Genomic DNA, 26,566 nt, shown 5'->3' with positions numbered 1-26,566 from the left:
CTCAAAGATGCAACATGGCACTCACGATATGGCATCGACCATCGCTAGACCCATCATGATGGAGCAATAAGCATGGTCCTCTCTATAGTCGGGGAGGCCGCAGATACAGTAGTAACAGTCGCCCAGGATCTTAATCCTCAGCTGGTGGTATTTCTAGGAAACGAAAGGTAAAAGTATTAGGAAAACGTGGACAGTCATGTGGCTGCATGGTTAACACTGCACTGATATTGGCTACAGATCAGTGGTCTCAAACTGTGGCCCTCCAGATGTTGCAAAACTTCAACTCGGACAGCCAAACACCTGTCTGCCTCCTCCAGAGGATCCACACGGATCAGGAAAGGTAAATCAAGGCTTCCCATTTGCAAAACTTCAACTCCCAGCATGCCCGGACAGCCGTTGGCTGTCCGGGCATGCTGGGAGTTGAAGTTTTGCAACATCTGGAGGACCACAGTTTGAGACCACTGCTATAGATAGAGACACACATGTCTATTGTTACCCCCACCAGCATCATAATTAATGGGTGTCCATGTAATGCACCCGAGGTCCTCCATAGATTTCAGTCATGTTAAAGGAGAACTCCATGATGTAACAACTTATCCCCTATTCTTAGTGTCAGATCGCAGGGGGTCCGACTGCTGGGACCCCTTTTCGGCTTTGTTTCTCCAAAAACGAGTGATGTAGCGGAATGTTAGCGTAGCATGTGGTATAGTGTATAGCTTAGGGAACCTGTGCTGTATATTGTACCATCATGCTTTGTGTGATTGTAATTTTTATTGTATGACTTGTAATGACGACTGAATGATCAATAAAGCTCTTTCAATACCCCCGCGATCTCCCACATGGCACCCCGGTGTGGAGACCACCGCGCGAAGCATCAGCCGACACGCCCCCTCCATGCAGTTCAATGGGAGAGCCGGAGCGCTGCTCTTGGCTATCTCCGGCTCTGCCATAGAGCTGCATGGAGGGGGGTGTCGGCCGCATCTCTTCGTGCTCTGGTCGAAACGGCTCCTTTTATGCAGAGAGCTGGTTCACCATGCGGGAGGTCGCGGGTGGGGGGGTCCCAGCAGTCAGACACCCCTGCGATCTGACACTTATTCCCTATGCTTAAATTGTTACCTCCCAAAGTTCTCCATTAAAGAGTACACACAGCCCAGAGCAGTTCAGTGTGAGATGAGCAATGATTGGCTAAGACAGCACCTCCCCCCCCCCCCCCCCCCCCACACACACACACCCTCAGCACTCCAGACTGCATTTCCTGATTTTGGACTTCTGCCAGGCCAGCAGGAGTCCAAAGTCTGTGCAAGAGATGGGGGTAAATGTGCTCTGGACAAGTAGGGAGACACCTAGTGGCAGCTTTTTTTAAACACAAATAAAACATAGAAAACTTTATTTTTTTTTAAACAAAGTACATTAGAAAGATTTTTTATTTACCATAAGGAGTGTAATAGCAAAATTCGTTTTAAATACAGTGCCCATTTAAGTGTCAATCTGAGCTCTGCTACATCTGTAAATATACCTATATACTCACCGCTGCGAGCTTGTCAAATCGCGCAAACAGTTCGTTTAACAGCTTTACCAGCTCCTGTGCGCTGCAGTAAGACGAGAGCTGGGTGAAGCCCACGATGTCCGCGAATAGGATACTGTCAGGAGAAAGAGGACACAAGGGTCACCATGTAGAACGAGACACTATGCCGATTCATTGTACAGGTTGTCACATAAAAGGATTGTGTTTCCCCCCCCCCCCCCCCATCGGACGGGGTCCCTACAATGTAGGAAGGGAGGTCTTCACATTGTGATGGGTGTTGTTGTAATAAAACACTGTTCCATCCTCGTTCCCCTTAGGCACAACAGCTTGGGGGCAGCTGCCACCTCTGTGGCCCCTATGGCTAGGGTGTATGTACCAAAAAGCAGCCTGGGGGCCTCAAAGAATGAAGGTGGCCTCTTACCTTAAAGGGTTCCCCATGTCCACGGGAAGTCCTGAGGAAGGAGGCAAACCTGTTGGTCACACCAGTCTTCTTTCTTACAAGCAATGGGTATGACAGTGTGGACATAGACATGATGGGGCTCTCAGTTTTACTGTTCCCATAGGGTGCTTCCCAGTTAAATTCATGACTTTGAGCTAGATCTAAACTTTTTGTATGTCTCAGACCCCCCCAGAGAACAGATATATCAATTATTAAGCAACCTGTGCTCCTCTGGGTACCACCTCCTTTTTCTCTTCCTCAGGGGTGTGTCTGACCCAGGTACCACCCACAAGGAAATCTTTACATTCTTAATCATATAGAGCTTTTTGCATCTCATAAAAAAAAAAAGCATGATAGATTCCTTCTAAAAACAGTGCCACACCTGTTTAGGTTGTTCGTGGTACTGCAGCTCATTCCACCATGGACAGGTACGGTGCTGTTTATGAAAGAAAATGCAGTTTTTTTGTTTTTTTTAAATCCCCTTTAAAGGTAATCTTTAAAGGGGTATTCCAGCTTCATACATCGTATCCCCTATCCAAAGGATAGGGGATAAGATGCATGATCGTGGGGGTCCCACCACTGGGCACCCCCGTGATCTCGGTGGAGCCCCCGGCATTCTGTGCCGGGCGCTGCCTTCGAGACGGGGACGTGACATCACGGCCATGCCCCCTAGGGACATCATGCCACGCCCCCCCCATTCATGTCTATGGGAGGGGGCGTGATGGCCATCACGCCCCCTCCCATAGAAATGAATGGAGGGGGCATGGTGTGACATCATTAGGGGGCGTGGCCGTGACGTCACGACCCTGTCTTGGAGGCAGCGCCCTCCACAGAATGCGGGACCCCTGCGATCATACATCTTATCCCCTATCCTTTGGATAGGGGATAAGATGTATAAAGCCGGAATACCCCTTTAAGCTCTATAAGAGCTGCAGACAAAATTGGCTTTTTAAAGGGGTACTCTGGTGGAAAACTTTTTTTATTTTATGAACTGGTGCCAGAAAGTTAAACAGATTTGTAAATTACTTCTATTAATCCTTTCAGTACTTTTTAGCAGCTGTATGCTACAGAGGAAAATCTTATTTTTTTTTATTTCTTTTTTGTGTTGTCCACAGTGCTCTCTGCTGACACCTGATGCCCGTATCAGGAACTGTCCAGAGTAGGAGAAAATCCCCATAGCAAATCTATCCTGCTCTGGGCAGTTCCTGACACGGACAGAGGTGTCAGCAGAGAGCACTGTGGACAACACAAAAAAGAAATGCAAAAAGTAAAGAATTTCCTTATACAGCTGCTAAAAAGTACTAAAAGGATTAAGATTTTTTAATAGAAGTAATTTACAAATCTGTTTATCTTTCTGGCACCAGTTCATTTAAAAAGAAAACGTTTTCCACTGGAGTACCCCTTTAAGTATAAGCCAAGTGTCAAGGAGGCGGAGCCAAACTGCTCAAGTGCCACGGCCTGGCATGCCTCCTCATTTGACCTCTCCTGCCAGGCACTGCTTGACTGACATACAAAGTCCTGTACATCAAGAAAGGGTTGGGAGGTTAGGGCAAGTGAGGAGGTATGCTAGGCTGTGGCATTTGAACAGCTTGGCTCCACCTCCTTGACACTTGACTGAAAAATTAAAAAAGTGGCCACCATCAGCTGCAGGGACGGTACAGTTTGCTTTTATGCCCTTACACCAATCCAGTGGTGACTACAGCTCATAGTGGTGTATAGATCTAACACTGTTTTTGCAGGTCACCCAGTAGCGCCCCCAACCTACCTAACGTTCTCGTGCCGGTACATGTACATAGTGTTGAACTGCTGCAGTTCTTTCTGTTTTTGGTCTTTCTTCATGTCGTTGAGCATCTCATCCGCAATATGTTTGGGCAGAATGGAGAGGAGGAGACGTTCCTGCAAAAAAGATACACAAGAGCGCCAGGAATGAGATGAGCCATTGTCCTTGTCTTCTAGGAAATTCGAGAACATACGGTGCTGGCTAAATTCTTACTGAAATGACCAAAAAAATATGAGTCACATGGCCATCCTGCTGCATAGATTACCCTATGTCTCCTCTATGTGATGTAACCCTATAGATGCCGCCAGAAGAGGCTATGGTCACATACCCTGTAGAGTGACGATCAGGGGCCATGTCGCCTATAAGTACCGTAACTCTGCAAATCACTGTGTATATACCACTACTGACCAGGGCTGATCTAATGTACATACCATCGCCCTTCAGAGCACATTAAATGTACATACACTGTCCACCAGGACTTACATAATGTATATAATACTGCTGTCAGGTCTCGTGGAATCTACATACCACTGCCTACTGGGGCTCAAGAAATGTACATATCACTGTCCACCAGCGTTCAAAGAATGTACAGTATATACTACAGCCCACCAGGTCTCGTAGAGTGTACATACAATTGCCTATTGGGCTTAAGAAATGTACATATCACTGCCTACCAAGATTTACACAAAGTATATACCGCTACCGACCAGGTCTCGTAGAATGTACATACCCTTGCCCACTAGAACACATGAAATGTATATATTACTGTTCACCAGAACACATGAAATGTATATATTACTGTTCACCAGAACACATGAAATGTATATATCAGTGTGCACCAGAACACATGAAATGTATATATCACTGTCCACCAGGACTCATGGAATGTACATACCACTGCTTACTAGAGCTCAAGAAATGCACATATCACTGGTAACCAAGGCTCATGAAATGTATATAGCGGTGCAGGCCAGGGTTGATGGAATATACATACCTCTGTCCACAAAAGATCATGGAATGGACATACCACTGTCCACCAGGGAACTGCAAATCTCTAGGGATTTAGAAGTGTATTGTGGCAGTGAAAGGGTGTATTTCCTTGGCTCACCCTGCAGAAGCTCTCACCTGCTTCTTAAGTAATGAGGCAGGAAGGAAGGGAAGTGTATATGAGATGGAGACTCAGTCTAATCTGGGCTCTTCCTAGGAGACAGCATGTGGGCTGTAGGGAAGAGACAGAGGCTGCTGAGGAGGACACAGCCCAAGCTATGAGGGGCTCTAAGAGAGTGACATTGTGAGTAGAAGGTTGCAGGGGACATAAGTTTAACCGGCTGAGGGAAGCTCAGCGGTTGTTAGTCAGGACAAGCTGATCTGTTTAGTCAGTGACCAGACGGTCTAGGATTTTGTTTTGTTCCTGCTTTTTGTTTATTTCTTTCCCTGCAACCTGTCTAATAAAACTGGCAAGGTGCCAGATTTGCATTATAAGCATTTGTTTGCTGGTTTATTGAGAAGAAACGCATCCTGTGGCGTGGTCCAGGACAATCCCAGAGCTAATCCCCAAGACGGATCGTCACATTTTGGTGGAGGATGCGGGCACACCGTTGCTAAGGGCAACCAACAAGCGAGTTGGAGAGGAGCTGTTGCTAGGAGCAACCCCCTGCAAGATTGCAAGTCGGAGGAGCCCAGCAGAGGAGTTCAAGCACAGTTTGGTGTCTGTGGAGGAGCGTTGCTAGGGGCAACGGATCGAGAATTTTTTTTCAAGAAAATGGGACAACCTCGAAAGGCTGTTGCTGGGAGCAACCGACGTGGGCCACAACTGATGGACGCCAAGAAGAAGCCGAGGTCCCGTGAGTTGTCGGTGGGCGGAATCCCACTGTGGGTGGACTTGGATTGTTGCCAGACGGTATCTCGGATTATGCCAGAAATAATTCCATTTGTGAAGTCCCGCCCGGAGCCCGGTAAGACTGTTCAAATTACCTTTGATACATGTTTTGGGACAGTAAACCATATGATGGAGGTATGTGCGGAACTTACAGTGGAAATTGTACTGGGCAGAGACTTTCCGTATTTCTGGCAGCTGTGGGATGCTGAGAGTGCACCTGAGAGTTCGCACACAAAGGTTCCGGAAGGAGTGAGGACTGGGGGGTCTCTACTGGACTGTGTGAATGGTGCTGTATATTGTGAACCCATGCAGGCTGATAATGTTTTTCTTGAAACACTTATGTTAATGTGTTCTGATGTAAAGAGTTCTATTCCCACCTCTCGCAGGACAAAAGAAAACCTGTGTGAGCTGGAAATAGAAGGTAAAAAGATGACTGTTTTGTTAGATCCAAAATGTATAATAAGTCTGGTAAAGACCAGCTGCAGAAAGCCAGACCCCATTATAGTGTCTATACAGGCCGGTATTTGGGGTTATAAAACAGTTAATGTGTGTATTTCTACTCCCTATGGTACCATAAGTCACAAGGTTGCAATAGAGCCTACCTTAGAGTATGAAGTAGTGCTGGGGAAGGATTTTCCGTTTTTTCAGCAGTTGTGGGAAGATAGTCAGGTGACTAGAGCAGGAACACCTGATAGGCTCACAACACTTGGTTTTCACCACATAGCAGGGGACAGTAACTCAGCTGAGGACAGGGAGTGTCAGCAGACCCTAGGTATATGTCAGGTGGGAGTGTGCCAGACCACTAGGGGAGCTGAAGAACAGTCCGCGAGTCAAGTTAAAGTGGTGACTGGAACAGAAGCTCCAGAGATGGCTGTGGAAAAATCAAAACTCCAGAAAAGAGTACCAGTGGAGCTGGGGGCTGCACTTACGGTCACAGACAGAGTCCTAAGTGAAGGAGACTGTGACAAGACAAAAGAAAAGTCTACCAAGAAGCCGAGAGACAGTTCAGAGGAACTGATCAGGAATCTCCCTGACTCGCTGGTGCCAAGAGCCATTGAAGTTGTTGCTAGGGGCAACAAACTTACCGCCAAGGGATTGCTGGTCCAACGGGAGTGTTTAGCGAGAGTCTCCAGAGTTGCCAATGTGGTGGGAGAGGAAGAGTGCCAGGTGTCAGTGGCACCTGTTGTGGATGATAATAATGAGGCACAAGTGGCCGCAACCCCGGAAAAGGGGGAGACTTCATCTAGAGATGGAGAAGAGCTGGGTCGAGTGTCTGACAGAGGACCAGAGGATGTCTCAAGGTCTAACAGCGAGAGTGAGGAGACTGCTGTCAGTAAAAGGTCTCGGAAAAGACGAGCTGGCCTTGGAAAAAAACTGGAGCAGATCCAGAATCTGGAAGAAACCCTGCAGATGGTTTCTGTGAAGTTGTTGGAGAAAGAAAAGGAGGTACATCGCTTGACAGAGGAGAGGGACAAATCACTTGCTGACTTTAAAAAAGAGCAAGAAGCGAGGCTTCAGCTGGAAAAAATAATGGAGCATCACAGAAGTGAGTTTGTGGCTCTGCAGGATGAACTGTCCCGCTCCCAGGGTCTTGTGACCAGCAAGGAGAGTGAAGTGCAGAGTCTGGCCAAGCGGATGTCATTCCAGGAAGAAGAAGTGAGTCTTCTACATGGTGCATATCAGGCTCTGCAGAGTGATCACAAGGCTAGCCTGGTAGCCATGAAAAAAATAGAAAAAGAGAAGAATGAAATGAAGATGGAAGCTGAAGCTCTTGCCAGCAATCTGGAGAGTGTCTCTAAAGCTAAGAGACAACTTGAGGAGGAAGTCAAGGTGAAGAATGCCCTTGCACATGCTCTTCAATCTGCTCGTCATGACAATGTCTTGCTCCGTGAGCAGTATGAGGAGGCCCTGGAACAAGTTGAGACTCTGCAACATGAAAACAAGAACTTGCAACAGGAGATCTCAGATCTATCTCTACAGATTGGTGAGAGTGGAAAATCTATCAATGAGTTATTGAAGTCCAAGAAACAGTTGCTGGACAGTGAGAAGATGATCTCCGCACAACTCAAGAGTGAGCAGCTGAGATATATAAAGCTGGAAGATGACATGAAGATCTTAAAAGAGAGCCTGGAAGCGCAGAACGAAACGCGCAGAAGGTCCCACGTAGCTGCCTTGGTTTTGCTGGGAGCGCAACTCTATGAGCAGGTGGCTGTGCTGGCGGACAATGAACAATTGAGGAAACAATTGCTGTCATCGGAAGATACTGTCAGGGACTTGACAGAGTTACTTGACAGTGAGAGGATGAAGTCCGCTAAGCTCCAGTGTAAGCTGCGAAAATGTGAGAAAAAGGAAGAGGACCAGGAAGTCCTAAAAGAGAGCAGAGACCAAGACATGGCGGAATTTGCTCAAGAAAGGCTTCTGGGGCCGAAGTTACAGGATACAGTTATGCTTTCTCTGATTGCGAAAAAGTCCTCTAAAGCTAAGATTGAGGTGAAGTCCTGTAAGAAGTCTCCTGAAGCTAGGACTGAGCTGAAACCTGGTGGGAAATCCTCTGAAGTGAAGACTAAGGAGAAGAGAGGTGGGAAATCCTCTGAACCTGAACAGACCAAAAATTCTGAAGGTAATGCTGAGGCAGAGAAATCCTCTGAAGCAGAAGCTAAACCAGAGTCAACCTCAAAAGCTGTGAGTAAAGAGAATGGCACAACTGAAGCTACAGGTGAAGAGAAGAGTAAGCCTGAAGAAGCTTCAGTAGTAGAAGCTGATTCTACACTAGAATCTGAAGGAGCCAAAGACTCTGAAGCCAAACCTGAGGAAGCTGGTGCCCCAGAAGAGAAAGCTGGATGGGATGAGGTGAAACCATGTGAGAAATCCACTGAAGACAAGACTGAGGTGAAACCAGGTGGGAAGTCCTCTAAAGTTGAAACTGAGATGGACCCGTGTCAGAGGTTCTCTGACAGTACAGAGAACAAGACAGTGGTTGGTGAAGCCACTGAGGCCGAAAGATTCTCTAAAGCAGAGGCAGAGGTCCGGCAAGCAAGAAGAAGACAAAGGTTAGAAGCATCGGTCCTCTCACTCCTTAATTTCAAGAACCCTGCACACACCAGGGTGAAGAACCTGGTACTGGAGAGGTGTGACCGAGAGACTTGCAATTGGTGGCTGGTAAAAGTCCGGAAGAAAAAAGTCAAGGACTTCAGAGACTGTGGGACAAAAGTTGTCCAAGAGAAAGGAAAGGCAGATGGTTTCTGCCTTTCAAATACATGTGCTCCTTCCCGGTGGTCTGAGCAAAGGGGGGGGATATGTGGCAGTGAAAGGGTGTATTTCCTTGGCTCACCCTGCAGAAGCTCTCACCTGCTTCTTAAGTAATGAGGCAGGAAGGAAGGGAAGTGTATATGAGATGGAGACTCAGTCTAATCTGGGCTCTTCCTAGGAGACAGCATGTGGGCTGTAGGGAAGAGACAGAGGCTGCTGAGGAGGACACAGCCCAAGCTATGAGGGGCTCTAAGAGAGTGACATTGTGAGTAGAAGGTTGCAGGGGACATAAGTTTAACCGGCTGAGGGAAGCTCAGCGGTTGTTAGTCAGGACAAGCTGATCTGTTTAGTCAGTGACCAGACGGTCTAGGATTTTGTTTTGTTCCTGCTTTTTGTTTATTTCTTTCCCTGCAACCTGTCTAATAAAACTGGCAAGGTGCCAGATTTGCATTATAAGCATTTGTTTGCTGGTTTATTGAGAAGAAACGCATCCTGTGGCGTGGTCCAGGACAATCCCAGAGCTAATCCCCAAGACGGATCGTCACAGTATATACCACTGCTGACTCTGATCTAATGTACATGCTGTACCATTGAACTTCAGAACACATGAAATGTACATATCACTGTCCACCAGGGTTCACACAATGCATAAACCACTGCTCACTAGATCTTGTGGAATCTACATACCACTGCCTACTGGGGCTCAAGGAATCTACATACCCCTACCTACTGGGGCTCAAGGAATCTACATACCACTCCCTACTGGGGCTCAAGGAATCTACATACCACTCCCTACTGGGGCTCAAGGAATCTACATACCACTCCCTACTGGGGCTCAAGGAATCTACATACCACTCCCTACTGGGGCTCAAGGAATCTACATACCACTCCCTACTGGGGCTCAAGGAATCTACATACCAATGCCTACTGGGGCTCAAGGAATCTACATACCACTCCCTACTGGGGCTCAAGGAATCTACATACCACTCCCTACTGGGGCTCAAGGAATCTACATACCACTCCCTACTGGGGCTCAAGGAATCTACATACCACTCCCTACTGGGGCTCAAGGAATCTACATACCACTGCCTACTGGGGCTCAAGGAATCTACATACCACTCCCTACTGGGGCTCAAGGAATCTACATACCTCTGCCTACTGGTGCTCAAGGAATCTACATACCACTGCCTACTGGGGCTCAAGGAATCTACATACCACTGCCTACTGGGGCACAAGGAATCTACATACCACTGCCTACTGGGGCTCAAGGAATCTACATACCACTCCCTACTGGGGCTCAAGGAATCTACATACCTCTGCCTACTGGTGCTCAAGGAATCTACATACCACTGCCTACTGGGGCTCAAGGAATCTACATACCACTGCCTACTGGGGCTCAAGGAATCTACATACCACTGCCTACTGGGGCTCAAGTATTCTACATACCACTCCCTACTGGGGCACAAGGAATCTACATACCTCTGCCTACTGGGGCTCAAGGAATCTACATACTTCTGCCTACTGGGGCTCAAGGAATCTACATACCACTGCCTACTGGGGCTCAAGGAATCTACATACCTCTGCCTACGGGGGCTCAAGGAATCTACATACCTCTGCCTACTGGGGCTCAAGGAATCTACATACCACTGCCTACTGGGGCTCATGGAATCTACATACCACTGCCTACTGGGGCTCAAGGAATCTACATACCTCTGCCTGCTGGGGCTCAAGGAATCTACATACCTCTGCCTGCTAGGGCTCAAGGAATCTACATACCTCTGCCTACTGGGGCTCAAGGAATCTACATAACGCTGCCTACTGGGGCTCAAGGAATCTACATACCTCTGCCTACTGGGGCTCAAGGAATCTACATACCTCTGCCTACTGGGGCTCAAGGAATCTACATACCTCTGCCTGCTAGGGCTCAAGGAATCTACATACCTCTGCCTACTGGGGCTCAAGGAATCTACATACCTCTGCCTACTGGGGCTCAAGGAATCTACATACCTCTGCCTACTGGAGCTCAAGGAATCTACATACCACTGCCTACTGGGGCTCAAGGAATCTACATACCTCTGCCTACTGGGGCTCAAGGAATCTATATACCTCTGCCTACTAGGGCTCAAGGAATCTACATACCACTGTCTACTGGGGCTCAAGGAATCTACATACCACTCCCTACTGGGGCTCAAGGAATCTACATACCACTCCCTACTGGGGCTCAAGGAATCTACATACCACTCCCTACTGGGGCTCAAGGAATCTACATACCACTGCCTACTGGTGCTCAAGGAATCTACATACCACTGCCTACTGGGGCTCAAGGAATCTACATACCACTGCCTACTTGGGCACAAGGAATCTACATACCACTGCCTACTGGGGCTCAAGGAATCTACATACCACTCCCTACTGGGGCTCAAGGAATCTACATACCTCTGCCTACTGGTGCTCAAGGAATCTACATACCACTGCCTACTGGGGCTCAAGGAATCGACATACCACTGCCTACTGGGGCTCAAGGAATCTACATACCACTGCCTACTGGGGCTCAAGGAATCTACATACCACTCCCTACTGGGGCACAAGGAATCTACATACCTCTGCCTACTGGGGCTCAAGGAATCTACATACTTCTGCCTACTGGGGCTCAAGGAATCTACATACCACTGCCTACTGGGGCTCAAGGAATCTACATACCTCTGCCTACGGGGGCTCAAGGAATCTACATACCTCTGCCTGCTAGGGCTCAAGGAATCTACATACCACTGCCTACTGGGGCTCAAGGAATCTACATACCTCTGCCTACGGGGGCTCAAGGAATCTACATACCACTCCCTACTGGGGCTCAAGGAATCTACATACCACTGCCTACTGGGGCTCATGGAATCTACATACCACTGCCTACTGGGGCTCAAGGAATCTACATACCTCTGCCTGCTGGGGCTCAAGGAATCTACATACCTCTGCCTGCTGGGGCTCAAGGAATCTACATACCTCTGCCTGCTAGGGCTCAAGGAATCTACATACCTCTGCCTACTGGGGCTCAAGGAATCTACATAACACTGCCTACTGGGGCTCAAGGAATCTACATACCTCTGCCTACTGGGGCTCAAGGAATCTACATACCTCTGCCTACTGGGGCTCAAGGAATCTACATACCTCTGCCTGCTAGGGCTCAAGGAATCTACATACCTCTGCCTACTGGGGCTCAAGGAATCTACATACCTCTGCCTACTGGGGCTCAAGGAATCTACATACCTCTGCCTACTGGGGCTCAAGGAATCTACATACCACTGCCTACTGGGGCTCAAGGAATCTACATACCTCTGCCTACTGGGGCTCAAGGAATCTATATACCTCTGCCTACTAGGGCTCAAGGAATCTACATACCACTGTCTACTGGGGCTCAAGGAATCTACATACCTCTGCCTACTGGGGCTCAAGGAATCTACATACCACTGCCTACTGGGGCTCAAGGAATCTACATACCACTGCCTACTGGGGCTCAAGGAATCTACATACCACTGCCTACTGGAGCTCAAGGAATCTACATACCTCTGCCTACTAAGGCTCAAGGAATCTACATACCACTGCCTACTGGGGCTCAAGGAATCTACATACCACTGCCTACTAGGGCTCCAGGAATCTACATACCTCTGCCTACTAGGGCTCAAGGAATCTACATACCACTGCCTACTAGGGCTCAAGGAATCTACATACCTCTGCCTACTGGGGCTCAAGGAATCTACATACCACTGCCTACTGGGGCTCAAGGAATCTACATACCACTGCCTACTATGGCTGAAGGAATCTACATACCACTGCCTACTAGGGCTCATGAGTGCACATACCACTGGTAACCAGGGGTCATGGAATGTACATACCACTGTCCACCAGGGGTCATTGAATGCACATACCACTGTCCACCAGGAATCATCAAATGTACATACCACTGTCCACCAGGGGTCAATGAATGTACATACCACTGTCCACCAGGAATCACCGAATGTACATACCACTGTCCACCAGGAATCACCGAATGTACATACCACTGTCCACTAGGGGTCATTGAATCTACACACCACTGTCCACCAGGAATCACAGAATGTATATACTACTGTCCACCAGGAATCACCGAATGTACATACCACTGTCTACCAGGAACCATTGAATGTACATACCACTGTCCACCAAGAATCATTGAATGTACATACCACTGTCCACCAGGAATCATTAAACGTATACACCACTGTCCACCAGGAATAATTGAATGTATACACCACTTTCCACCAGGAATAACCGAATGTACATACCACTGTCCACTAGGGGTCATTGAATGTACATACCACTGTCCACCAGGAATCATTCAATGTACATACCACTGTTCACCAGGAATTGTTCAATGTACATACCACTGTCCACCAGGAATCATTGAATGTACATACCACCGTCCACCAGGAATCATTGAATGTACATACCACCGTTCACCAGGAATCGTTGAATATATATACAAGTGTCCACCAGAGCAATTGCAAAGAATTTAACACTGTCCAATAAAAGCCCATGGTGAAAGTACATGCCGTTGTCCAACAACCCTACCCCCCCCCCCCATTACTTCTTTACATTATAAAGATGTTGGGCCCCAATGTTTTAAAGAATTCCTGGAAAACCTAACTATGACTCGGCTTAACTCATAGCAATTTTAAGCAAGTATAACAAATTCTTGTATAATTAATACCTTAAAAAATCAGCTTATTCAATACATTTTTACATTTTTTTTATTTCAGGAAATGCTTAAAAAACTTTCCACTTCTCCAAGTCCTCGAAGGGTCAACCAAGGATGGATCTCATTCTCATGGGGCAGGATTACTGTATGAGAATAGAGCTGGCGATACACAGACAATATCACAATGATCTAGCCTGAAGTGGATGCCACCGGGGACACAGCGGTCAGCCATCATGTCTTACGTCCAATATCCAATTCTGGTATGGAGCATGGCAGAGAATGGGTATGGATTGGTGCTCCAGCTGGGCTGGAGGTGGTCTGGTCCCTGTAGGGGTCTAGTGTCCAGTTAGCTTGCTGGTGAGATCAGGGGAGACGATTTCACAGCTTAAAAGTGGTTTTGATACTGTACAGAAGAAAAACTTATTATAATGTGTGACAAAGCCGAGGGGACCGATGTCGTGTGACACTACGTCTGGCGCCACCAAGATTGGCTTACAAGATCTGCCAAGTAACAGCAAAACTAGTCACATGTATCAAAGAACTAAAAATGATGAACTATAAAGAAACTACAACCCTGTACTACTTAAAGGGGTACTCCGCCCCTAGACATCTTATCCCTTATCCAAAGGATAGGGGATAAGATGTCTGATCGCGTGGGTCCCGCCGCTAGATGACTGGCGATGCGGGGCGGAGGCTCGTGACGTCACGGCCACGCCCCGCTCTTGAGATCATGACCACGCCCCTCAATGCAAGTCTATGGGAGGGGGCGTGACGTCCGTCACGCCCCCTCCCAAAGACTTGCATTGAGAGGGCGTGGCCGTGACATCACGAGTGGGCATGACCGTGATGTCACGAGACTCTGGCGCTTCCCCTGATGCTCAAAACGAATGCCGGGTGCTGCAGGCCCCCCTCCGCGATCAGACATCTTAATCTCTTTCCTTTGGATAGGGGATAAGATGTCTAGGGGTGGAGTACCCCTTTAAGACCTCGTGCAATAGGATTTAAATAAATTTTCTCCTTAAAGTAAATATTTGAATATTTAGGCTCCCAACTATAGTGATTTGCCTTAGTAGGGGACCTTTTTTCGCAAGACTGAGTAGCAACACCACAAGGAGTGGTTACCAGAGATTTCAAAATGGGGCCATTCTCGATGGGACTCCAAGGTGGTTTTACCAATGTTTCCCAGCTATCTTTACTATTACCATAGGTGGGCCTGAGCACAAAGGGTCAACAGAAGCCAGTGAAAGACCTCCGCAAAGTGCTGATGTCCCCCCCCCCCCCCCCCCCATACATCGCAATGGGGCCTTTCAGAACAGTTTTTACAGTTTATTAGTGTGGTGTCGGGTGAGTGCAATAAGGAGTGCAATAGCAAAAATTAGTTTTAATGAGCGTGACCCTTTAATTACAACTTCACGTTTTTCACCTTGTGATTGCCCAGGAAGCTCTAAACCAATGCAACAATGCTGGTCCTCATCTCCTCACTTTCTTAAGGAAAAATCCTGGAGTGCAAGGAATTCCCTATTTGTGGTCCAATGGAGACAACTGCTTTGACCTTATCTTCAGACAACTTCAGAGAAGAGGCCCTAAGGGTACTTGATGGCTGCTGACTCCTAATGTGGTGACCCAATAAAAAATCTAACAATCTTATACACTGACTGTGGACTGAAGCCCCAACACAGAAAGTGCAGCCTGGAGTGCTGAGGGGGGGGGGGGGGGGGTGTACAGCCTCATCCAATCATAGCTCCTCTCACACTTAAGTGCCATATGCTGTTGGTTAGACCCCCCTCAGCACTCCAGGCTGCACTTCTTGTGTTTGGGCTTCGGTCCTAAGTCTGTGTATAAGATGGGGGAAAATGGGCTCTTGAGCTTTTTTAAGCACATATAAAACATAGAAAACTTTTTAATTAACATTTTTTAAAAACAAAGTATATTAGAAATATATTTTATTTACCATAAGGAGTTCAAGAGCAAAAATTAGTTTTAATGAGAGTGCCCCTTTAAAGACTTAGGACACAATGGACTGTAGGCTGTTCCTCAAAGCCTGCGTCCATGATGCTGATCTATATTTAGTTTCAGAATAAAAAGGGAACAAATAACAATTTATAGGACTTCACATTACTGTCGGTCATATAGTCAGCCGATCCTGCTCATTTCAGGAAGAAAGGATGACTTTCTAGTCAAGCCAAATGTGCATGTGTATACACGGCCTTCTGACTTCCCCGATGGAGGGCGGGGATGCCTGATGCCTGATCCATTTGTTCTGAGAGATAAGACACCGCCACAGGGACCGACAAACAGTTATCTATCCCAAACTCCCCATATACTTGAATGTTCGGACAGGGGAAGGGTAAGCCACAGCCTGACAGTTCTTTTCCTTTCTAGAACAATAGGTTGGGGTGGATAAAAATCCAACAAGCTCGACCCTACTCTCCACAGACATATCATTTGTTGGGGCAAAGTCAGGAGGCCACCATATCCGTTAAATATCCGTCACGCCTCCTCCCATAGACTTGAATGGAGGGGGCATGGCAGCCTGCAGAGTTCGCTCCGTGACCCGAATGACAGGGTGCCGGCGGGCCCCCCGCGATCTGGGTGTACCCCTTTAACAGGTAATACTATAAAGTACCCCTTTAACAGGTAGCACTACATTCCTGAAAAAAACGCCTGTAAAATGCCGTTTCCTGGCTTATGGGGACCATGGGGGACATTTATCAATGTTGGTGTGAGGTAGTATAGATTTTACCCGTTTGCTTGGTGTATTTTTTACTCAGTTTCTCAAAACTTACCAAAAGGGTGTAGAGACTTGATCAATTCTGCACAATTACAGAAACCCGTCAGCCGCAGAGCGAGGTTTAGGCTTTGTGCTTTGGCATCTGACATACAATACAGACCAAAAGTTTGGACACCTTCTCATTCAGAGTTTTCTTTATTTTCATGACTATGAAAATTGTAGATTCACACTGAAGGCATCAAAACTATGAATTATCACATGTGGAATTTGCACACTCTTGGCATTCTCTTGTTGAGCTTCAAGAGGTAGTCACCTGAAATGGTTTTCACTTCACAGATGTGCTGGTGTGGAGGAGGAGGTGTGATGATGTGGAGGAGGAGGAGGTGTGATGGTGTGGAGGAGGAGGAGGTGTGCTGGTGTGGAGGAGGAGGTGTGATGATGTGGAGGAGGAGGAGGTGTGCTGGTGTGGAGGAGGAGGTGTGATGGTGTGGAGGAGGAGGAGGTGTGCTGGTGTGGAGGAGGAGGTCTGCTGGTGTGGAGGAGGAGGTGTGGGGGGAGGAGGTGTGATGGTGTGGAGGAGGAGGAGGTGTGCTGGGGTGGAGGAGGAGGTGTGATGGTGTGGAGGAGGAGGAGGTGTGCTGGTGTGGAGGAGGAGGTGTGATGGTGTGGGGGGAGGAGGTGTGATGGTGTGGAGGAGGAGGATGTGTGCTGGTGTGGAGGAGGAGGTGTGATGGTGTGGAGGAGGAGGTGTGATGGTGTGGTTGAGGAGGTGTGATGGTGTGGGGGAGGAGGTGTGATGGTGTGGGGGAGGAGGTGTGATGGTGTGGAGGAGGAGGAGGTCTGCTGGTGTGGAGGAGGAGGTGTGATGGTGTGGAGGAGGAGGTGGAGTGATGGTGTGGAGGAGGAGGTGTGATGGTGTGGAGGAGGAGGAGTGATGGTGTGGGGGAGGAGGTGTGATGGTGTGGAGGAGGAGGTGTGATGGTGTGGAGGAGGAGGAGGTGTGCTGGTGTGGAGGAGGAGGTGTGATGGTGTGGAGGAGGAGGTGTGCTGGTGTGGGGGAGGAGGTGTGATGGTGTGGAGGAGGAGGTGTGATGGTGTGGAGGAGGAGGTGTGATGGTGTGGAGGAGGAGGTGTGATGGTGTGGAGGAGGAGGTGTGATGGTGTGGGGGAGGAGGTGTGATGGTGTGGAGGAGGAGGTGTGATGGTGTGGGGGAGGAGGTGTGATGGTGTGGAGGAGGAGGTGTGATGGTGTGGAGGAGGAGGTGTGATGGTGTGGAGGAGGAGGTGTGATGGTGTGGAGGAGGTGTGATGGTGTGGAGGAGGAGGTGTGATGGTGTGGAGGAGGAGGTTTGATGGTGTGGGGGAGGAGGTGTGATGGTGTGGAGGAGGAGGTGTGATGGTGTGGAGGAGGAGGAGGTGTGCTGGTGTTGGGGAGGAGGTGTGATGGTGTGGAGGAGGAGGTGTGATGGTGTGGAGGAGGAGGTGTGATGGTGTGGGGGAGGAGGTGTGATGGTGTGGGGGAGGAGGTGTGATGGTGTGGGGGAGGAGGTGTGATGGTGTGGGGGAGGAGGTGTGATGGTGTGGAGGAGGAGGTGTGATGGTGTGGAGGAGGAGGTGTGATGGTGTGGGGGAGGAGGTGTGATGGTGTGGAGGAGGAGGTGTGATGGTGTGGAGGAGGAGGTGTGATGGTGTGGGGGAGGAGGTGTGATGGTGTGGAGGAGGAGGTGTGATGGTGTGGGCGAGGAGGTGTGATGGTGTGGAGGAGGAGGTGTGATGGTGTGGAGGAGGAGGTGTGATGGTGTGGAGGAGGAGGTGTGATGGTGTGGAGGAGGAGGTGTGATGGTGTGGGGGAGGAGGTGTGATGGTGTGGGGGAGGAGGTGTGATGGTGTGGAGGAGGTGTGATGGTGTGGAGGAGGAGGTGTGATGGTGTGGAGGAGGAGGTGTGATGGTGTGGAGGAGGAGGTGTGATGGTGTGGAGGAGGTGTGATGGTGTGGAGGAGGACATGTGATGGTGTGTAGGAAGAGGTGTGATGGTGTGGAGGAGGAGGGGTGATGGTGTGGAGGAGGAGGGGTGATGGTGTGGAGGAGGAGGTGTGATGGTGTGGAGGAGGAGGTGTGATGGTGTGGAGGAGGAGGTGTGATGGTGTGGAGGAGGAGGTGTGATGGTGTGGAGGAGGTGTGATGGTGTGGAGGAGGTGTGATGGTGTGGAGGAGGATGTGTGATGGTGTGGAGGAGGAGGTGTGATGGTGTGGGGGAGGAGGTGTGATGGTGTGGAGGAGGAGGTGTGATGGTGTGGGCGAGGAGGTGTGATGGTGTGGAGGAGGAGGTGTGATGGTGTGGAGGAGGTGTGATGGTGTGGAGGAGGAGGTGAGATGGTGTGGAGGAGGAGGTGTGATGGTGTGGGGGAGGAGGTGTGATGGTGTGGAGGAGGAGGTGTGATGGTGTGGGGGAGGAGGTGTGATGGTGTGGAGGAGGTGTGATGGTGTGGAGGAGGAGGTGTGATGGTGTGGAGGAGGAGGTGTGATGGTGTGGAGGAGGAGGTGTGATGGTGTGGAGGAGGTGTGATGGTGTGGAGGAGGACATGTGATGGTGTGGAGGAAGAGGTGTGATGGTGTGGAGGAGGAGGGGTGATGGTGTGGAGGAGGAGGTGTGATGGTGTGGAGGAGGAGGTGTGATGGTGTGGAGGAGGAGGTGTGATGGTGTGGAGGAGGTGTGATGGTGTGGAGGAGGAGGTGTGATGGTGTGGAGGAGGAGGTGTGATGGTGTGGAGGAGGAGGTGTGATGGTGTGGAGGAGGAGGTGTGATGGTGTGGGGGAGGAGGTGTGATGGTGTGGGGGAGGAGGTGTGATGGTGTGGAGGAGGAGGTGTGCTGGTGTGGGGGAGGAGGTGTGATGGTGTGGAGGAGGAGGTGTGATGGTGTGGAGGAGGAGGTGTGATGGTGTGGGGGAGGAGGTGTGATGGTGTGGAGGAGGAGGGGTGATGGTGTGGTGGAGGAGGTGTGATGGTGTGGGGGAGGAGGTGTGATGGTGTGGAGGAGGAGGTGTGATGGTGTGGAGGATGAGGTGTGATGGTGTGGAGGAGGAGGTGTGATGGTGTGGAGGAGGAGGTGTGCTGGTGTGGAGGAGGAGGTGTGATGGTGTGGGGGAGGAGGTGTGATGGTGTGGAGGAGGTGTGATGCTGTGGCGGGAGGAGGTGTGATGGTGTGGAGGAGGAGGTGTGATGGTGTGGAGGAGGAGGTGTGATGGTGTGGAGGAGGAGGTGTGATGGTGTGGGGGAGGAGGTGTGATGGTGTGGAGGAGGAGGTGTGATGGTGTGGGGGAGGAGGTGTGATGGTGTGGAGGAGGAGGTGTGATGGTGTGGAGGAGGAGGTGTGATGGTGTGGAGGAGGAGGTGTGATGGTGTGGGGGAGGAGGTGTGATGGTGTGGGGGAGGAGGTGTGATGGTGTGGGGGAGGAGGTGTGATGGTGTGGGGGAGGAGGTGTGCTGGTGTGGGGGAGGAGGTGTGATGGTGTGGAGGAGGAGGTGTGATGGTGTGGGGGAGGAGGTGTGATGGTGTGGGGGAGGAGGTGTGATGGTGTGGAGGAGGAGGTGTGATGGTGTGGAGGAGGAGGTGTGATGGTGTGGGGGAGGAGGTGTGATGGTGTGGAGGAGGAGGGGTGATGGTGTGGTGGAGGAGGTGTGATGGTGTGGGGGAGGAGGTGTGATGGTGTGGAGGAGGAGGTGTGATGGTGTGGAGGAGGAGGTGTGATGGTGTGGAGGAGGAGGTGTGATGGTGTGGAGGATGAGGTGTGATGGTGTGGAGGAGGAGGTGTGATGGTGTGGAGGAGGAGGTGTGCTGGTGTGGAAGAGGTGTGATGGTGTGGGGGAGGAGGTGTGATGGTGTGGAGGAGGAGGTGTGATGGTGTGGAGGAGGAGGTGTGATGGTGTGGGGGAGGAGGTGTGATGGTGTGGGGGAGGAGGTGTGATGGTGTGGGGGAGGAGGTGTGATGGTGTGGAGGAGGAGGTGTGATGGTGTGGAGGAGGAGGTGTGATGGTGTGGGGGAGGAGGAGGTGTGATGGTGTGTGTGTGTGGGGGGGGGGGGGGGGGTGCTTTGTTGGTGACACTGTTGGGGATTTATTCACAATTGAAGGCATACTGAACCAGTATGGCTACCACAGCATCTTGCAGCGGCTGTTATTCCATCCGGTTTGCGTTTAGTTGGACCAACAGGACAATGACCCCAAACACCTCCAGGCTGTGTAAGGACTATGTGACCAAGAAGGAGAGTGATGGGGTGCTGCGCCAGATGACCTGGACTCCACAGTCACCGGACCTGAACCCAATCCAGATGGTTTGGGGTGAGCTGGACCGCAGAGTGACTGCAAAAAGGGCCAACAAGTGCTGAGCATCATGGGAACTCCTTCCAGACTGTTGGAGACCATTTCAGGTGACTACAGCTCATCAGGAGAATCCAAGAGTGTGCGAAGCAGGAATCAAAGCAAAAGGAGCTAGAACCTAAAATATGACAGATTCTCACACTTATTGTTATGTCTATAATTCCACACGTGATAATTCATAGTTTTGATGCCTTCAGTGCGAATCTACAATATTCATAGTCATGAAAATAAAGAAAACTCTGAATGAGAAGGTGTTTCCAAACTTTTGGTCTGTACTGTATTGGTTGTGTAGGTTTGCGCAAAAAAATAAAAATAAAATAAAAAAAAATAAAAAAAAACGTCTACATTTAATTGGCGCAAATAATAAATACAGCTCCACTGCAATAAGAGGTGTATGGTGCCCCAAACAGTACACAACTTTGAAAGATGTTCTACCCAAAAATTGCGCCAAAAAAAAAAGTGCAAAAAACGCAATTGCGCAAAATTTGCAGGGGCATTTAGAACATTAATGTGGTGTAAAGCCAATGATAAATGTCCCCTCCATGGCGCTGATCATGAACGATGGATTCACGTCTTCATTATTACTATAACATTCCCCCCCCCCCACACACACACATTTTAAATCAGCCATCTTGAATGTTCTTCAAAGTGTTAAAGGGGTACTCTGCCCCTAGACATCTTATCCCCTATCCAAAGGATAAGATGTCCGATTGTGGGGGTCCCCTGCAGCACCCTGCGTTCGATTTGAGCATCAGGTGCAGCGGCAGAGGCTCGTGACATCACGGCCACGCCCTCTCAATGCAAGTCTATGGGAGGGGGCGTGACGTCCGTCACGCCCCCTCCCATAGACTTGCATTGAGAGAGCGTGGCTGCGATGTCACGAGCCTCCGCCCCGCATCGCCAGTCATCATAGTTTGCTCTCTGCGCCGGACGTCTGGGGTGCCGCCCCAGCTGCGGGACTCCCGCTATCGGACATCTTATCCCCTATCCAAAGGATAGGGGATAAGATGTCTAGGGGCGGAGTACCCCTTTAAGTAGTAGCCCTTTAAGCGATCTTGGCTGCGGCACCCCAGACATCCGGTGCCCGGAGCAAACTTCGCTCCGTGTCGGATGGCTGGCCACGTGGGGCGGAGACTTGTGACGTCACAGCCACGCCCCCTCCCATAGATTTGCATTGGAGGGGGTGTGGCCGTGACGTCACTCTAAATGAACGCCGGGTGCAGCAGGAATATCGCGGGGTCCCTGCGATCAGACATCTTATCCCCTATCCTTTAGCTAGGGAATACGATGTCTAGGGGCGGAGTACCCCTTTAAATGTTCCTTTCTCTTTAGGACTATCTGGAGGACTAGGACTTTTACTGTATATTCTTTTTTTTTTTAAATATTTTTTAGAACCTTTATCTCTGGCCGTTCCCACCCAGCTGTTACCAGACCAGTTATTATCAGATTTTATTCAGGATGGAAACTAAGTAGGACAAGATAGAATTGAGCCTCTAAAAAAAACATACAAGATATCTGTGGCCAAATCCGGTAGAGAGCCAGATGCTCAGTACTAGGGCGCAGCTGCCGAACCCGCCGGTATATGGAGAAATACATAATCATCAGGCAGGGGAAGGATGAGGCACAAAGCCGGAGCACGAAGGGGAAGACACCGGCAATAAGAAGCGGCGAAGCGGAGGTCGCTATAGAGTCTACGACAGAGAAGGATTTGGGTGTAAGAAGAGTAAATGATAGCACTCAATGCCAGTCTGCTTCATGTAAAGGCAACCACATGTTGTTTTATATAAGGAACGGCAAGGTGTCCAGACCAGACGTCCCCAAACAGGGTTGCCACCAGTGTTGAGCGTGAATATTCGAAATGCGGATTTTTACTGCAAATATCGGCACTTCGCGATCCCCGGCGAATATTTAGAATATAGTGATATATATTCGTAATGACGAATATTCGTTTTGTTTTTTTTTTATGCAAATTTTTTATGCAAATTTTTTATGCGAAAATCGCCACTTCCAGACTGACACCGAACCCTCCCTTCTTTTAGGAGGAAGATGTAATTGCGCATTATGCAAATTTCATTGCAAATGTTTTCTTTTCATTTACGAACATAGCGAATCTGCGAATTTCATGAACGTAGGACGAATATTCGTCTATATATTCGCGAAATATTCGAATTTAAAGGGGTATTCCGATGGAAAACTTTTTTTTTTTTTTTTTTTTTTTTTTTTAAATCAACTGGTGCCAGAAAGTTAAAGGGGTATTCCAGGCAAAAACTTTTTATATATATATATATATATATATATATATATCAACTGGCTCCGGAAAGTTAAAAAGATTTGTAAATTACTTCTATTAAAAAATCTTAATCCTTCCAATAGTTATTAGCTTCTGAAGTTGAGTTGCTGTTTTCTGTCTAACTGCTTGCTGATGACTCACGTCCCGGGAGCTGTCAAGCTCCTATGGGGATATTTTCCCATCATGCACAGCTCCCGGGACATGACATCATCATTGAGCAGTTAGACAGAAAACTTCAGAAGCTAATAACTATTGGAAGGATTAAGATTTTTTAATAGAAGTAATTTACAAATCTGTTTAACCTTCCGGAGCCAGTTGATATATTAAAAAAAAGTTTTTGCCTGGAATACCCCTTTAAACAGATTTGTAAATTACTTCTATTAAAAAGATTTTAATCCTTCCAATACTTATTAGCTGCTGAATACTACAGAGGAATTTCTTTTCTTTTTGGAAGCCAGAACTCTCTGCTGACATTACGAGCACAGTGCTCTCTACTGACATCATGACCACAGTGCTCTCTGCTGACATCTCTGTCCATTTTAAGAACTGTCCAGAGTAGGAGAAAATCCCCATAGAAAACAAATGCTGCTCTGGACAGTTCCTAAAATGGACAGAGATGTCAGCAGAGAGCAGTGTGCTCGTGATGTCAGCAGAGAGCTCTGTGTTCCAAAAAGAAAACAATTTCCTTTGTAGTATTCACCAGCCAATAAGTACTGGAAGGATTAAGATATTTTTTTTATTATTATTTTTTTAATAGAAGTAATTTACAAATCTGTTAAAATTTTTGGCACCAGTTGATAAAAAAAAATAAATAAATAAAAAAAAAAAAATGTGTTTTCCACAGGAGTACCCCTTTAATAAAAAAAAAAAGCGATCAAAAAGTCACATCAAAACAAAAATGGTCCTTTTAAAAACTACAGAACGGGGCGCAAAGAAAGAGCCTCATACAGGCCCCGTACAAGGAGAAATAAAAAAGTTATAGGGGTCAGAATAGGACAAAAATTTCCCCGCGTAAGTGTATCCTGTGATGTCACGAATATATAATTATGCAAATGAGCATGGCGGTTATTTTTTTGGGTGGCAACCCTAACAACAAAACACAGTCCTCGACGTCCACCAACAGTCCAGGATCTGAATTGTTCCCTGTTCTATGAAGGAACTAAAAGAACCTTGACTGTTGGTGGGCCTTGAGTAGAGATGAGCGAACTTACAGTAAATTCGATTCGTCACGAACTTCTCGGCTCGGCAGTTGATGTCTTATCCTGCATAAATTAGTTCAGCTTTCAGGTGCTCCGGTGGGCTGGAAAAGGTGGATACATTCCTAGGAAAGAGTCTCCTAGGACTGTATCCACCTTTTCCAGCCCACCGGAGCACCGGAAAGCTGAACTAATTTATGCAGGAAAAGACATCAACTGCCGAGCCGAGAAGTTCGTGACGAATCGAATTTACTGTAAGTTCACTCATCTCTAGCCTTGAGGACTTGCGCAATTTTGCGCAATATTAAGTATCTACACCAGTGTTTCCCAACAGGGTGCCTCCAGCTGTTGCAAAACTACAACTCCCAGCATGCCCGGACAGCCGTTGGCTGTCCGGGCATGCTGGGAGTTGTAGTTTTGCAACAGCTGGAGGCGCCCTGTTGGGAAACACTGATCTTCTGGCCTCTTCTCTCTGCTCCGAGTTCTGTGTTTCTGTCTTTTATCAACATCATTATGGTCTAAGTGTATCCGGGCGGCTAAACACGAGCACAATAATCTCATTAGATTCTGAAATAACCTCGCAGAGTAATCAAAATATTCCCATTGTACCCAGCCCTGGTAACCGCTCCGCTCCCAAACTGCAGGGCCGGTCCCCGAGGCCTCACCATGTGTCAACCTGGAGAAGACTGTAACAAGATCCAGCCGAGAATCAAACACTAAGACTACTGGCAAATACAGGGGCAGCACAATATCTGACATACATGATGTATTCCTGTACATAGGAGGCAGTATTATAGTAGTCATATTCTTGTATATAGGAGCAGTATTATAGTAGTTATATTCTTGTATATAGGAGCAGTATTATAGTAGTTATATTCTTGTATATAGGAGCAGTATTATAGTAGTTATATTCTTGTATATAGGAGCAGTATTATAGTAGTTATATTCTTGTATATAGGAGCAGTATTATAGTAGCTATATTCTTGTATATAGGAGGCAGTATTTTAGTAGTTATATTCTTGTATATAGGAGCAGTATTATAGTAGTTATATTCTTGTATATTGGAACAGTATTATAGTAGTTATATTCTTGTATATAGGAGACAGTATTATAGTAGTTATATTCTTGTATATAGGAGACAGTATTATAGTAGTTATATTCCTGTATATAGGAGCAGTATTATAGTAGTTATATTCTTGTATATAGGAGCAGTATTATAGTAGTTATATTCTTGTACATAGGAGGCAGTATTATAGTAGTTATATTCTTGTATATAGGGGGCAGTATTATAGTAGTTATATTCTTGTATATAGGAGCAGTATTATAGTAGTTATATTCTTGTATATAGGAGCAGTATTATAGTAGTTATATTCTTGTATATAGGAGCAGTATTATAGTAGTTATATTCTTGTATATAGGAGCAGTATTATAGTAGTTATATTCTTGTATATAGGAGCAGTATTATAGTAGTTATATTCTTGTATATAGGGGGCAGTATTATAGTAGTTATATTCTTGTATATAGGAGGCAGTATTATAGTAGTTATATTCTTGTATATAGGAGCAGTATTATAGTAGTTATATTCTTGTATATAGGAGCAGTATTATAGTAGTTATATTCTTGTATATAGGAGCAGTATTATAGTAGTTATATTCTTGTATATAGGAGGCAGTATTATAGTAGTTATATTCTTGTATATAGGAGCAGTATTATAGTAGTTCTATTCTTGTATATTGGAACAGTATTATAGTAGTTATATTCTTGTATATAGGAGACAGTATTATAGTAGTTATATTCCTGTATATAGGAGCAGTATTATAGTAGTTATATTCTTGTATATAGGAGCAGTATTATAGTAGTTATATTCTTGTACATAGGAGGCAGTATTATAGTAGTTATATTCTTGTATATAGGAGCAGTATTATAGTAGTTATATTCTTGTATATAGGAGGCAGTATTATAGTAGATATATTCTTGTATACAGGAGGCAGTATTATAGTAGTTATATTCTTGTATATAGGAGCAGTATTATAGTAGTTATATTCTTGTATATAGGAACAGTATTCTAGTAGTTATATTTGTGTATATAGGAGGCAGTATTATTTTCTTGTCCAGAGTTTTATTCATTGCCTCACCTATTCAGTCAGATGGGTGCCCTGCTCTTGTAGAGTGTGTATCCTCTGAACACTCATTCATGTGAATATCATGTAGTATTACATGTACCCAGTATCGGACCCTTCGTCTCTCTGTGACTGTATGTGGAGGACCCCCGGACCCCCTGTCAGATGTATACTGTGTATTGCTGACACTGTGTGCACCAACTGCTAGATATAAGAAATCACCAGGGTTGTCATGGTAACCGGGACAGT

General features: G+C 47.5%; 1 protein-coding gene across 4 annotated transcripts in view; it reads right to left on the bottom strand.

The window, feature by feature from the left end:
* Positions 1 to 26,566, bottom strand: part of ADCY3 (adenylate cyclase 3) — a 209,818-nt gene that overhangs the window by 45,480 nt on the left and 137,772 nt on the right. For all 4 annotated transcript variants that reach the window (XM_056563787.1, XM_056563788.1, XM_056563789.1 and 1 more), the window contains exons 3-5: positions 3,730 to 3,860; positions 1,529 to 1,640; positions 26 to 153 (exon numbers count right to left, since the gene is read on the bottom strand). In XM_056563787.1, the coding sequence (XP_056419762.1) occupies positions 26 to 153; positions 1,529 to 1,640; positions 3,730 to 3,860 (371 nt within the window). The remainder of the gene's footprint in view (positions 1 to 25; positions 154 to 1,528; positions 1,641 to 3,729; positions 3,861 to 26,566) is intronic.

This window comes from Hyla sarda, chromosome 3 (genome assembly GCF_029499605.1).
Source record: "Hyla sarda isolate aHylSar1 chromosome 3, aHylSar1.hap1, whole genome shotgun sequence".
Taxonomy (NCBI): Eukaryota; Metazoa; Chordata; class Amphibia; order Anura; family Hylidae; genus Hyla; species Hyla sarda.
The sequence above is the reverse complement of the archived record's forward strand: the minus strand, read 5'-3'. Positions and strand labels throughout refer to the sequence as shown.